The sequence below is a fragment of the Vigna radiata genome, chromosome 1 (genome assembly GCF_000741045.1).
Source record: "Vigna radiata var. radiata cultivar VC1973A chromosome 1, Vradiata_ver6, whole genome shotgun sequence".
NCBI lineage: Eukaryota > Viridiplantae > Streptophyta > Magnoliopsida > Fabales > Fabaceae > Vigna > Vigna radiata.
The window spans coordinates 6,891,646-6,907,355 of NC_028351.1; the positions used below are offsets into that span (position 1 = coordinate 6,891,646).

Genomic DNA, 15,710 nt, shown 5'->3' on the forward strand with positions numbered 1-15,710 from the left:
TGGATTTCGAAGTAACAAAGCCACTACCATAAATATAAGGAAACCATTAGTTGATGTTATTACTACAGCATTATTATTTTTATTTTAGTAAGATAATGTAATAAGTATAATGAAATACTTTGTAAACCTAAACCTAGACATTTTAAATTTATTTAGATTATGATTACATGGAACAGAAAAATTATAATTATACTATACAACTTTTACCTTCTCTATTACTCATTGAATTAAATTTTAATCATTAAGTTTTACACTTCATGAATTGTAATCAGAATGTATTATAATCTTGACCAAACCATATTACCTGATTATATATATATATATATATATATATATATATATATATATATATAACATTTTCATTTCAATGGATTTGGTATGAACCAAGACTGAAGATTGTCATCAATGATATGTGAACAATCATATGAAATTTCCCTACTACTAACAATGCATATACACGTATAATTAACTCACTTGATCTAATCTATCTCAGAAGTGATACACTATAAAAAGGTGTACAAGTATGTAGCATTGCTTACAAATTTAGCTCAGAAAAAGTTTGAATTCATTTGTCTGCATTAATATGCCAAAAATAAGGCATATTCAATTTGCAGTATCTATGTGTCTATGAAGACTCTAATCCAAACTAGGAGCAACCTCTGTTGGATTGGAATCAAATACATCAGAGTCATATGCATCAGTGTCTTCAAAAACATCGCTGGATTCTGAACTGGAGTTTGCACGGGACTCTGCACTAGACTCCACACTGGACTCCACTCCAGACCTCACTCCATACTTTCTTTCCATCTCGTCTCTCACTTCTTTTGGTGGTTCCTGATATGTAAGACAACCATATAGAGAAACACATACCTGCAATGACAGTGAACATAAGGACATCCAAAGATTCAGTACAGATATCCATTTTACCCTGCACACTACCAAAATTTGGTCGAGATCAAAGCAAGTTAATAATAGACATAAATATTTACATGATGTTCTTTAATATTACAATTTAAAACCTTGATTGAACCATCATAGACATGGAGTCTTTAGACTACCCACTTCTATAAACCTTTTCTTTAACACAATAAAGAAAACAAACAAAGCTTCAAAACCTTCTATATAAATTAACAGTCTCATTATGTATCTAAGAACATATATGTGGCATGTGGATTCACCAACAAATACCTAGCCTTTGCATTACACTTTTTCGATCCTTGAATCCATTCAAACACAACAATGAGAATTCCCTAGACATTTTTAGGACGTTCAACCCCTCCCTTGCAACCCCTATTTGATGAACATCCTCAAATCGTGTCCTGTCAGTAAAGGTAGTTTTCTGCGAGTTATCAATGAATGGGTATGATCTTTAATGAAGTTTTATGAAACTTTTCCTCTAATACATAAAATGGTGAACTTGAGGCTCTACTCTAATGCTAAATTGTAAGAATAGTCCTATCTCTTCTATCACAACAATAAGAGAAAGTGTTTAACTCGAAACTTGAGTTTGTCCAAAATAAACAAAACAACAGCCTAATTCTTTCCTATTACATTAAAAATGCACGTCTTTAAACTAAGAAAAAAAGTTCTGTATTTAATAACACAACGAAAAACAATTCATGAGAAACCCGACATTGATGCAACAAAACTTAGTAAAAAAAACACCATTCTTTAAAAAACTAAATGATCTAACTACTCATTTGATCTCTACCTATATAATTTCTAGGCTTTAATCCTTGTAGCTAGCAACTACTCACTTTTGCCCTTACATTTTTAACTTGCTTCAATCTCTACGCGTATTTTTTCTGAATCTGTTTAACCCTACAGATTTAAACATTAAAAAACTAACACGAGCACTATTGTATAAGTTTAAAGATAAAGGTTAAAAATTAAAATTTTAAAAAGCTATCGGAGAGAGTTTATATAAAACTAACTTATATACAAATAAATTTTAATTGCTTTTTTTTATGGAATTAACATAATTTAAACTATTACAAGTAACTAAACTAATTTAAAACTAAGATTACAACATTTTTCCCAGAAGTAACAACACTTCCCAAGCTCAACAAACATGATATTGTTTAAACCTAAGCAAAACTACGCGATTATGTTAAACACTGAACTATAATTTCATGAACAAACAGCAACACTTTCAGGAATAAGAAGAAGAAACAAAGTTGAATAGAGTGATATTAGTTATATATACCGCGACACCGAAGCCAATAATCCAGGAATACTGGACGAAGAAACCAAACAAGTCCCACTGCGGTCCTTCCCAGAGATACGGTTCTTCCCGGAGAAATTCATTCACTTTGCTGTAAAGGGCAACAAATTCCTCGTCCAGGGGATCTTCGTCTTCGATCTCCGCCGTGGCTTGCGGTTCGGTTACGGCGCGGAAACGATGCGACTCAGAGAACTTCTTCGCGCACGCCACGTGTAGGTGATTGCTTGGCGTTCGAATTGACGAAGAAAAGAAACGGTTGCAGCGAGTGGTTGCGGTAGTGTTGCCGCAGGGGATTATCGCCGCGCCTCTCCCAATGGGCACGGTGAACGCCATGGGTGGATGAGAATGCTAGCAACGGATATTGATATCTATTGTATTTTACTAACTTATCTTGCATTACATTTTTTTTTTCCATATATTAAAAAATTGAGTATTCTCAATAATTAATAAGAAAATATATTTTCAAAAACAGTATAAAACAATTGAGACAAATACTAAAAAGTATATTAAACTTGTGAAAAAAATTACTCAATATATACTCTTCCAAAATTAGAAATTATCAAAATTTTCTTATTTTTTTTTAACTTTATTAATTTATTAATAAATAAATATTTATAATTGACAAATATTTGAAGTAATGATTCTATTGGACGACCGTTCGATTTGTAAATTACAATCGTTCGATTTCAAGAGTGGTAGATGATTGTACTTATACATGTTTAATATGTTCGATCTAATGTTGATTGGACGGTCATATAATACAACTTATTTTTAATGTTTAATACAAGTGTGTGAAATAAAATGGAAAAGTGATAATTAAATTTGATTAAGATTTAAGCTCCAACTTAATTAATCAATAGTTAAGTATACAAGGAATGTATGTGGTTAGTTTTAGATTTTATCAAAGAGTAGTAGTTGTTGTGATAAAGTTCAGAGGTGAGAATAGTGTTTTTGGGGAGTGTGTTTATCAAAGAGGTAGATCTTCAAGGTATGGGCTGAAGTTAAAATACCGTCAAATAATAAAGGGCCGGCCTTATAAATAGTGGCATGATTTTATTTTGTTTTTATTTTCTGTAAACTTACAATGTACACAAGTTAACTGTTATTCTATCAATGTGTTTCTTTATATTAATTTCTCATATATTGTTTAACTCAATCTCCTGTTTATTTGTTTTGGGTTGTCACATTTTATAAGTTATGATTGTTTTACTTTATTTAGGATTTCTACGACGGTCTTTGACCTTAAAAAATATGAATTTGTTCAACAAAAGCATTAAGAAAAAAAAAAGTCTACAAAAAATTATGATTTGTATAAAATAAAACTTAAATAATAAAAAAAATATATAAACTCGATATTTTAATAAAATATTCAAGGTTCATTTAAAATGTCGCTTTTCTTTTTAACTTATTTTGAATTCTTACAATTGTGAGGTTTGCACGCGTTGATAGTTGTTATAGAAATATTATCACGATGTGATTAAGAATAAAGTTAGTGAATTATATAAAATATTATAAAATGAGCTAGACAAACAAAAAATCATATGATGATGAATAGTTAAAGAAAAAATCAATAATCAGTTAGATATGAGAATCATCAATAATAATTTTACTCATAGATGATGGAGTCAAAAGAAGCCAATAGACATCCTAGGATAGCATATATAATTATTTGAGCGAAAAGTGATACTGTTTAATACTGTCATAAAGGTCTTTTGCAATGTTGGATCATCCTTCTCAAGCTTGGAAGAGCAAAAAAGAAAAATAAAGGGTAAAACAAGAAACTGAATTTCTTAAATAATTTATTGGCTTGTATCTTGGATATTTTGATTAAAGAGTAGATGTAAGTAAATAAAAAGTTGAGGATAAACTATCTTAAAGAAATTATTGAAAAATTTAGGTATCATTTTATAAGAATTTTTTTTAGAAAAGATCAAGTCATTACAATTTGAATTACATTTATTAATTTTTATTTATTATATCTTATGATAGTCCGATCAGTTATAATGAAAACGGTTAATTATAATATAAATGGTCAATTGTCAAATTAGTTATGAATCACAAGTTCGGACGAACAACCAATCCGTTCACATGATATATGATTGAGACGAAAAGTTTAATTACCAAAAATAAATGAGCGAGTCGACCGATCACCAAATAGATTGACCAATTACACGTTAGAAGTGATGCTCAACTACTAGCATAGAGAGCGAACCCACAAGTTCGGTTGACCACCAAACTGATGTACATCAAATTGTGGTCAACCCTCAGCTCTAAGAGCAAACTAGCAAGCTCGGCCGACCACCAAACAGATTAGTCCACCATATATCAAACTAAATGGTCAACCCCTAGCTCAGAAGCAAACCAGCAAGTTCGGTCAACCACCAAGTAAACCGACTTACCATACATCAAACTAGCGAGCCTAACTGACCATAAATTAGATCGACCAACCATGCTATATCTCAGATAGTCAAGCAATAGTTCGGAGAGTTGGCCACTGAGCTCGGATGGTCACTAAACATATTGTTCGGCCTTGAATTAGATCAATTTGAATGAGCAATACCAAAACTTATTAACAATAAAACGGATTAACTTAAGATTAAAACATGATTACTCATAATTGGATTGTAATTAGACTAACGTTAATAAAAAAAAAAAAACCCACCACAACACCTATAAATAAAGGTTTGAGTTAAAAAGGTAGGTGACGTGCATTAACTATTGCATATTGTTATCTCTCAAACGCTGAACTAACTTTGACATCAGAGTACCTTCTATAGGTACTACCAGACCAGTTTGAATGCATAGGAGACCGCTCACTAGAGAATAATTGGATCTTAGACAACATAATAGGACCTAAACAGATAACCTTGACCCATACCCAAAACGTTTATCTTTAAACTTCAATCGGTTTGAATATACAAAAGACTGTTCACTAAAGAATAATTGAATCTTAGACAACACAATATAACCTAAAGAGATGACATTGACTTCACACCCAAAACATTTATCATTAAAATCTTTTACATTTTAATTATCAAAAGACATTTTACTAAACAAAAATTAAACCTCAAACAACACAATAGAATCCAAACAGTTAATCTTAACCCACAATCAACACATCTATCATTAACGTATATTTTAATTATTCACCTCTTGCGTTTTTTCACCCTCCTCCACGATTTGTATATTTATTTTATTTATTTATCTTTTCATTATAGAATTCCCATATTGACTTTATGATAAGAAGCAAATTAATTTTCATGAAAAAGGCCAAGCAACCAATATTTGTTTCAATTAATTTCGCTATGTCATCATCATGATATATAGTGGGTAAAATCAATTATTGTATATTATCCAAATATATCACCATCATGTACAATTTCCTTTTTCCTAAACAATCAAATGACCTCAGTGATTGCTTTTCTTCCCATCAAATAAATCTAGAAAATAATCTCTTCTCCCTTTCTTCCTCCCACTTTCTAAACCAAACAAAAACATAAAAGTTTCACCATTTCAGCACAAAAACCACTCTTTTTCAAGTTATAACGTAACAACCATTAATAAATAAGGTGTAACGTAACGCTAACCAGTAATGCCAACACCCTTTTTCTCTTTCGAGTTTCAGAAAGAAAACCAAATTGCAAGTAACCTTTTAAAAAATAATTGATATATTTGTTCGACAGTCTTTCTTAAAAATTGATATTTATACTAGAATCAACCTTTTCAATTTTGCAAAATATTAATGTAGAACCCAAAAATTATACTACATTTGCAACATTTGTTTTACTTTTTATTTCTATATTCCAATAATTTCATATTCATTACAATACTTTTTTAAAAAAGAGCAGTATAAACATATTAAAAAAATCTCAAAATTGTTTATTAAAAGTATCTCGTACTAAAGTAAGTAAAACGTTATTTAAAGCAGTTAACAATCTTCAGGTTCACAGAAAATACTTTATCCATAAATAAAACCAAAAATCAAAAAAACAAAACTGAAACAATGAAACGGTGTCGTCAAAGAGCCAGTTTGTTTCAATTGAATTCATCGAAAAAAACCGAAGCAACAAACAAATCTTAACCCTACAACTTTTCACATCTACACCTACATTTCTGTGCTACTTTTTTTTTTCTCTTCATACCCCCAAATTTTCCTAGATTTACATTTCCACCCCTAAGCACCGTTTTACTAACCCCCACCACAAAACTTCACCCACCTTCACCGCCGTCACGCCACCGCTTACATAGCCTGTAAGGACTCCGACCGCCACAAAACATCCGCAGCCGAATCCGCATAATCGAACAACCCATCCACGGTCACGAAACCCCCGGCGCCACCGTCACTCTCCGCCGCGAATCCAGAACCAAACCCAAACGCGTCAAAACCCGGAACATAATCCTCAAAGCCATTGAACCCGGCAAGCTCCAACAATGCCGGGTCAACCCGACCCGGTTCTTCCTCAACTGCAGCCTCGGTCGGTGGCAACCCCAGCTCATCATCGGAAGCTTCGAGTAAATACCCCAGCTTGGTCTGCAACTCGCCTGAATCAGGCACCTGGGTCGGGTCATTCGGGTCCAAATCCAAAGTCGGAGCCTTGATTTCATCCTCGAAGCTTTTGATGACCGAATCGAGACCCTGCACGGCGTCACGGTCGGGCACATTGTCGGCGTCGTCGAGCATGTTAAAAATGTCGTGTTGAAGCTGCACATGGGAGTGGAGGTAAGACTCGGTCGAGTCAACCCGGGGAATCTTGGACTCGGGCGAGTCGGACGAGTTGGCAGCAAACTCGTGACGAACTCGCTTCTTGGTGGTTTCCGCCATGGAAAAGTTGAAAAAAAGAGTGATTTTAGAGAGAGAAAAGATGAATGATTTGGGTGGGAAGAAAGAGAAAGGGTGAAGGGTATTATATATAAGGGTTGGAAAAGTAAGATAGGCTTTGTCTACTTTAATTCCTAATGCAAGATAGTGACAGGCGCGTGCATATCGCTGCATAATAAAACACAACTCCATTCACGGACGTCTCCTTTTTTTTTTTTCTTTCACACAAACAATAACTTTTTTTAATATTCATAACAAAATAATTACTTTTTTTAATATTAATCACATTGTTTATCAAGTAAATCAATGGATTATAGTCAATACTTTTTTTTTCCCAAATTTAATTCCCGGAAATAGAAAAATCATGAAAGAGACACGTGGATAGATAGATAGAAAGATAGATCCTGTTGTATTAAATAAATAGGTAGTATGACATTAAATTAAGAAAAATAAAAAATAAAAGTTAAAATATGATGTTGTGTGTGTCGTTCTGAGTTTTCCTTTTTGGCGTGTAAGATCCGTTGGCCATTATTGCAGATAGCTGATTTTTCTTTTCTGGCAATAAACTAAATTTAATTTGGGTTTGGGTTCCGGGGTGGGGACCACGTAATAGGAAACATCATGTGTGTTTTTTTTTTTATTATTAATTAGGTTTATTTTTTGAAAGTTTGGGATTTGGTGGAGTGGTCAGTGGGTCACACCACAGGTGGTGGTAGATTCTTGGGTTGAGTTGATTTTATTTTTATGAATATTATTATAATTATTTTTATTTTTATTGTAGAAATATTAGATAGATAAAGATACTTAGATAACATTTTTTTGTAACATTTGAATATCATCGTATCATTGTGTGAGTGGTTCATGGGGGTGTTATTTTATTATTTGAATCAATCATACAATGATACATATAATGATATTTAAATATTGTCAAAAAATGTTGTCTATGTATCATTATCCTATTAAATATAGGTTTTTATTTTAATGAATGATGAAAGGCTAAAGGAAAGAAGGTTCTAGTTAGGCTAGGGTTATGATAAGAGTACTGATGGTGTTGGATTCTCTTCTAACCACCAACCACTTGCCTTTCTCCTTCAATCTCTATCATGTATTAATCTTCTTTCTTATATTAGTATAATAACATTTCAACAATAATACTTTTTAATATTTTAATATTATTTATATGTCATTTTATAGTTAGTTTAAAATTACTTCAAAATAAACACTAATAATTAAATTAATTTGCATTTGTAAAATATTTACAAGTATCCGTTAAATATAACACTTTTGTATTCATAGCTGTATATGCACACAAAATGTTGTCCCAGCATATGTGTGTATAGTACATTTGTTGGTCTCGTGTTTGTACTTATATAAGTTGTCGTGTTAAGTTAAAACACCATCATCACAATGATAATAAAAGAGAATATACTAACATGTAAGAGCATTGATTGAATACTATGTAATGTAACATACAATGAATGACATAATTGATGTAATAAATTATTAACTCTTACACTGCTTCACCAAAGATCATGTATGAATCATGCAACTATTTATATATAAGACTATATGATATTGGAGAAATATATCTAATTATAGCATTTGTGATTTACATATATTATATCTTTAAATATATAACTAACCAGTGCAATAAGGATCTCCCTGCAAAAATAATGCATTTGTATAATTTAAGTTATTCGTAAACATCACTTGGGAGTTTAAAACAAGTTTAAGAATCAGATTTTGTTTTATTAATAAAATAATTTATACTAAAGTGTATCATAATTTTTCTCAAATTATTTTCTGAGTAATAAAATTAATTTATACAGTTCAATGACTTTACTTTTTTTACAACACTAAATAATATATCAAAAATATCTTCGTATATTTTAAATTATTCAACTATTTTGAAGATGATAATCGTTTTATCTACAGTATATATTCTAGGTGATTTTATAATAGATTTTATAAATTTTTATCTTCAACATTTTTATCAAAATGTTTCTTTATACAACTAATATGTTTACAGATACTTAAGTTTTATATTAATTTCAAAACAATTCTCTTAACAAAAAGTCAATATATTTTCAAATCAATTTTCTCTCTAATTTAAAAAAAAAATAAAAAATATTTTAATTATTCAATAACTTTATCAATAATACATATATACACTTTTATTATAAACTATTATATATGGATTTAATCCAAATGTCATATCAAATATTAATTTCTAACAAATATTTAAAGTTTTACAATTCTGGTTAAACAAACAACTTTATTTTATATTCTATATCACTACTAGCTTTAAGTAATTCAAATAAAACATTTATTTCTCTTAATAAATATTAGTAAAAATTAGAGATAATTAATTATTCCATTTTTTAAACATAATTGTAATTTATTAAAGAAATTATTTAATTGTTAAATACTACTTTTAATACTAATAAAAAATAATTATGTTTTGTAACATTCTAATAATTACCATAAGATTCATTACACTAATTTTAATAATAAAAAAAATAATTTAAGAATAACTTTTAAGTTACCATCACAGTTATCTAGATATAACATATAATAATATACAAGGTTATGCAATACTATGAACAAAAAATGAAATCAACTCCTTTCAAAAATAAAAGAGACTAACGAAATGTCTTACTCTAAGCTTCGTCTCCGTCATCTTCAAGAGAAACATCTTCCTCCGCTCACATAATTAAATTAATCATTACAAAAGAATAGACAAACATACAAGCAAACAAGAACAAAAGGGTAAACTAAATTGTCGAAGAAACATTAATACAATTGAAATACAACAATTGACATATATACAAGTTATATCAATCCATTAATAAGCACACAACCATGAATTTTAAACTTGATTGTTCAGACCAGTATTGATGTGAAATATCGGGAGACCGTGCACTTGTAGTGGTAATACCCAATCCACCTCGGCGCTTTGTCGAGCTATTACTCACAACATTAGTTATTGTCAAGGTCATAAGAGCCTTGGGCTCGTCCTTATGACAGGACCTCCTACTTCTCTCACCACATAACCATCATACTCTACTTGAGAAAGAATGGTTATTAAAGTATCAAGGTAACCTCCAACGTCTAAACACCCAATAATACTCACACTACTAAAAATATCACCATAAATCTCTCCACGAGATCCATGGGATTACACCAACCAAATATAAAATAAACATAAATCATTCACATAATCAATAACAACTTGTTATCATCATAGTATCATGTATGAAAAAACATTATACATGTTTACAAGTAGTCTTTAACCATACTAACATTCATATTTAAAATTAGCAAAGCATAAACAATCCCCTCTAATTATACATATAAAATCAGTATTACTGAAATAAACCCAGTTTAGGACATGAAACACAAAAAACCAAAAACATAACCAACAACAGGGTGCGTTCAACGGTACAGAACCATCACTCAACGTCTTGCATCTAGAGACCAAAATCCATGGCACTAGAAGGCCAACGCTCAACATTATATCAACGACCCTCTGTGTCACATTAGAAACTAGGAACTTAAAATCCTGATTTGATTGCACTCAAGATCTATCCAAATGACCAAATTTCTATTCTTGACATTGTGATTGATTTGAAAACATATTTAAACATTTGGCTGAATACTAATTTGCCCAATTGTCCAATGACTCAGTACATCATATCAAACCAACAATCATCACATCCCAAACAACAAACTTAGCATATCAAAATACCATATTTCAGCAAAACAAAAAACTAAGTCTCGAATGAAAAAAACACAAACTCCTAACATCAAACACCTTTAAAGAAGAGTCCCCAAAGAATATTACTCGTTAAACCACCAATTCAAGACCAATTTCTAAACAAAATTCTAACTTATTACCAAATCAATTCGACATCAATTTCAACCAAATTAAACAATTTCAACCAAATTAAGCAATTCAAACAGCACACCATCATAATAACTAGAGTAGATTTAAGTATTGATTCAATCAACTAAAGCAACACTTTACATCATTCACAGACCATAAAAATAAGAAATCACGCAACAAGCAATCACACAATAATTTCCCATACCAAATCTCAAATCAAATTCAACGTGCATAACAGATTATCAAAGCATTAACATCATAAAAAGGTGATAGTTAGCTTTCTTCACCCGTTAAACGGCCGAAAATTTTTAAAGAACTTAAAATCACTCACTTATCTCAAAGAATTCTATATGTACTTATAAACCACAAAATCATGATCAGGATATGTCGTTAGAACCACTGATCAACAAAGAACCTAAAGGAAGACTCAAATGACACATGCATAGAAAACTGATCACATGCAATGAAAAACATAAAAATTAGATAAAATATAAAAAAACTAACTTACTCTGTTTCAAGAACTAACCAAACAAACTTGAAAACCTTCCCGCATTGATAACTTTAGCATCTTTGATCTTTAAACAATGTTAGATATATTATATTTAGTTTATATTTATCTCTTATCTTTAGTTAGTTAGTTTATATTTCATATGGTATCAGAGCCTGGTTCTCTGATTCTTTAGTCATTATCTTCGCTGTCTGCGCGCGGGCGGCCACCATGGCCGCCGGCAGCCCGGCCAAGAAAGGCCACTGCATCCGCAGTGCATCACCGCTACTCGTCGTCGGTCATCATCCTTCACCGGAACTTCGTCGGACCTTCCCCTGACCTTTCGCCGGAGCTTCGTCGGACCTTTCGCCGGACCCTCGCCGGACCCTCGCCGGACCTTCGTTAGAACCTCGTTGGAATCTCGCCGGAATCTCGCTGGAACCTCGCCGGAGTTCCAGAATCAACTGAAGACCGCTCCATCCGAATCGCCTCTTGTGGTCGTTGAGGCCATCAGAGCATGTTGAATTTTTAGGGTTTCTTTCTCTCTCTTGTTTATCCATGGCTTCTTCCGTTGTTGTCTCTTCTGACCTCTCTTTTTACCGTTGCGTTTGACCCGTCCATATATGCTTTTTTCATGGAAAAGATGGTCTGTTGTTAGTTTATTTATAGCCGTGGTGGCTCTTCGACAATTACCTCTTTATCCAATGGCGGCATTCTTCAAGGGCGATTTGCAAGAAGAGATTTACATGGAGCAACCTCCCACATTTGTTGCTCAGGGCGAGTCTTTTGGGTTGGTATTTTGTCTTCTATGTCAACTTGCAAATCATTAGCAATTTGGTGTCTCTCAAGTGGGAAGCAGATATTTTCACCAAGTTTTTATGGCTTATTTTAGTAACAAGCTTGGTAAATACAATCTGTATGCTCCAGCTTGAGGAGGAGTGTTAGATATATTATATTTAGTTTATATTTATCTCTTATCTTTAGTTAGTTAGTTTATATTTCATAAACAAATAATCTAACAAGTGACTTGAAATGATGAAACCTTCTTTGTAAAATTTTTATTTATATTTTAAACTTTTTAACATTAAAATATTTGAGTCTCATTATCTAAATCACATTATTAGTTCTAAAAGGAAACTATTTAAACATTAACATTGCTCATAATATTTTAATTAAGTTTTATTCTCAAATATAATTTTACAACTAATTTAATAAAAATATATTAATACTAAAAAAATTAAAAAAACCTTAAAACTAAAATTTTACTTTGGACCTTATTTCTAAAATTTAATATTCTCATACTATAGTTTAATTCTATCATAAAATGTAAAAGTTAATCGACACCATTATCTTGCTATAAAACAAGAAACTAACTCTCGTTCATCTTTACAAGTATTAACCATATAACTAAATAAATTGAGGTTTAAATATAAATTAAATTTTCTTTTACTTTTCATTTATAAAAATAAGTTACTGAAATTTTGGCTTAACTAAAATTGTTTTCTTTATTTGATTCTCTTTCTTTATACACATCAAACTTTTGGTACCTTTTTTTAATGAGAAAAAACTGTTCTTATCCACTTGAGCATTGATTTTAGTACCTTTTTTTCCCATTAGAAAAACTGTTGTCATTTACTTTAACATTAATTGGGATCCATTCTCCCACCTACTTTTCTTGGGTCCTTTTTTTCTATAATTTCTCACTTGCAAGTGTAAACAATTAAGATTCTTTTTTTAATTTTTATTAATCTTTAGTCAATCCTATATTTTAGAATATTTTATTTTATTTTTTATAAAGTGAGTATAATTTAAAAAATGAAAAAGATGAATATAATTTGAATATTATATTTTTAAATGAAAGGTAATGATAACTTTACAATATTTTTTACGATATTTTAATATTATCGATTGATTTATATTAATGTTTATAATTGTTATTATTACTTATAGAATAATTTTAAATCACGTAATAATTAAAAGTTGTTAAAATTTCATTTTTTTTTAAATAAGTTAAAAGAAGTGTAGAAAGCACGTTCTCTCTTCACCGAAGCAGCCGCTGACAATGTTCTCCTCGTGGCATCTGAAAAGTTTGATAGATGAGAACTTCTTTTCTCTTCTACCACGTCACATTCGAATAAACCTATTTGCAGCCTTTTCTTTTTCTTTTTTATATTATCCAAATCTTTTTTCTTTTTTTCTTTTTAAACTTTCAGAAAGCTTCTTTACTTTTTATTTTTTAACTTTGCTAAAAAAATATGGAGAGCACAAGTAACGGTAAGAGAAAGTAACGATATGAAAAGTTGATTTTTATTAGAAAAATATTCTTTGATAGATATAAATTTTGATTTATATTTATTTGACATTTTTTTATATTTTATTATTTTCTTTTTTAAAAAAATATAGAAAGTTATAGTAAAAGTATGTTATAGTATGAATATTTTTATATTTAATAGTTAAAAGTAATAAAAAAAAGTTACCTAGAAGTGGAAGAAATGGTAGGTTTTTTGAAAGGCAAGAACAGAGCATGTTCCTGGTCTTGTCTTCCTCAACGCGGTCACATTGATGACATCTAAATGTTAGAAAAATGAAAAGAATGGTCCCAATTAGATATGTGATATTGTTCTCTGACATCTTGGCCCACCAAAACCTACCATATTATCGCTACCACTATTCCAACTTGCTACATCTCTCTTCCTATATTCGGTTATTCAACAATTTTCTTTCATAATTTCAAACTATAATATCAAATTTATTTTTCTTCATGACTTCATTTCTTATCATAAATATCTTTATGCTTTCTCTTTTTCAGTTTCATTCTTTCTTTTATCTCAAATCTATATCTATTTAAAAAACAAAAACATCATAAATAAATAAATAAATAAGTTTTTTCAAAATATTGTTTACACACTATTGCAAAAAGACTTTAGACGTTGGTTATTTTGGACATTTAACCTTACATCAGAAACAAACATCTTTGTGGGTGACGTTAATAAGACGTCAGTTTTCTGCATGTGCGACGTCGTTATAGATGTCGGTTAAGGTCAAAGCTCGACGTCTATAAAGACATCAGACATTACACTAACCGACGTCTAAGGGCACCCTAGACGTCTGTTTAGTGACATGTCCGATGTCAATAAAGTCGTCAAACATTGCATTAATCGACGTCTATGGGCACTCTAGACGTCAGTCATTACATTAGCCGACGTTTATGGCACTATAGACGTCTATCATTACATTAATCGACGTTTATGGTGTGTTGTGTTTTGATGCGGTTTTTCTCGTGTCTTTGGGTAGCATAGTAGCACCTCCTTCCTTTGCTAGTTTTCTCGTAAGAAAAAATTGTGTCTTTTGGATTTCTCATGGCATTTCAACCCAAAGATGAACTTGTGTCGTTGCCTAGGTCCACTCCGACCGCCAATGAAGAAAGAATACGGTGAGAATATGGTGACACCGTATTCTCACAGTTTTCTTTTTCAATGGCGGTGGGAATAGCTCTATGTAAGGACCCAGGTTCGTGTTTAGATTGGAATGCCATGATATATCCAAAAGTCGTAAGTTTTTCTTAGGAGGAAACTAGCAAAGGGAGAAGGTGCACCACGCTACCCAAAGACAAAAGAAAAACCCGCACCAAAACACAACAAAAACACATTTTAATCGGTTCAAATAAAAGATAATACATCAAAGATTATTTTAATCGGATTAAAAATTAAAAGCAAGTTTAACCATATCAAAAGATATTAAACGCACCTGTAAATTCAAAGGAGCAGAGAGAAAAGCAAAGGAAGACGATGAAGTGCACGAAACTGCTGGTTCGTAATCTCTGTTTTAAAAAGAAATTCAACGTCGGTTGCACATGAGCCCAACGTCTATAATGGAAAAGACGTTGGTTAACTCACTAATTCGACGTCTTTCTGATTTAAAAATTAACATTCGCGGGGCTTATAAACGTCAACTACTAAGGCCACTGACGTCTATATATGATTATAGACGTCAGTGAAGAGGCATCTGACGTCTACTTGATTGAAAGGAATGACTTTTCACCTGTCTGGCAGACATATAGACGTCGACTATCGCTTACCTTACGTCTATAGGCCTGATAGGTAGGTGAATAGTCATTGATGTCCACCATATAAATGTCAGTTTGGCAAGATCCGATGTCTATATGACGGAAAGGAATGACTTTTCACCTGTCCCATAGACATATAGAAGTTGGGGTCGCCCTAACTGACGTCTATATGTCTAACAGGTAAGTGAACAACCATTAATTTCCGCTATATAGACGTCGGGTCCTGTC

General features: G+C 31.4%; 2 protein-coding genes across 2 annotated transcripts; both read right to left on the reverse strand.

Annotated features, from left to right (window-relative positions):
* Positions 1–460: 460 nt before the first annotated feature.
* Positions 461–2,606, reverse strand: LOC106764397. The gene is made up of 2 exons (XM_014648687.2): positions 2,207–2,606; positions 461–870 (listed from the first exon to the last, which is right to left on the reverse strand). The coding sequence occupies exons 1-2, from the start codon at positions 2,555–2,557 to the stop codon at positions 637–639; spliced, it is 585 nt and encodes a 194-aa protein (XP_014504173.1). The 5' UTR covers positions 2,558–2,606; the 3' UTR covers positions 461–636.
* A 3,599-nt stretch (positions 2,607–6,205) lies between these two features.
* Positions 6,206–7,120, reverse strand: LOC106765268. The gene has a single exon (XM_014649832.2). It carries the CDS (start codon positions 7,044–7,046, stop codon positions 6,465–6,467), a length of 582 nt encoding a protein of 193 aa, XP_014505318.1. The 5' UTR covers positions 7,047–7,120; the 3' UTR covers positions 6,206–6,464.
* Positions 7,121–15,710: the final 8,590 nt, after the last annotated feature.

Coding starts and splice junctions, on each gene's coding strand:
- LOC106765268 (XM_014649832.2), bottom strand. CDS start 7,046: ATGGCGGAAACCACCAAGAAGCGAGTTCGTCACGAGTTTGCTGCCAAC.
- LOC106764397 (XM_014648687.2), bottom strand. CDS start 2,557: ATGGCGTTCACCGTGCCCATTGGGAGAGGCGCGGCGATAATCCCCTGC. Junction 871..2,206: donor TTATTGGCTTCGGTGTCGCG/GTATATATAACT, acceptor CTGTCATTGCAG/GTATGTGTTTCTCTATATGG.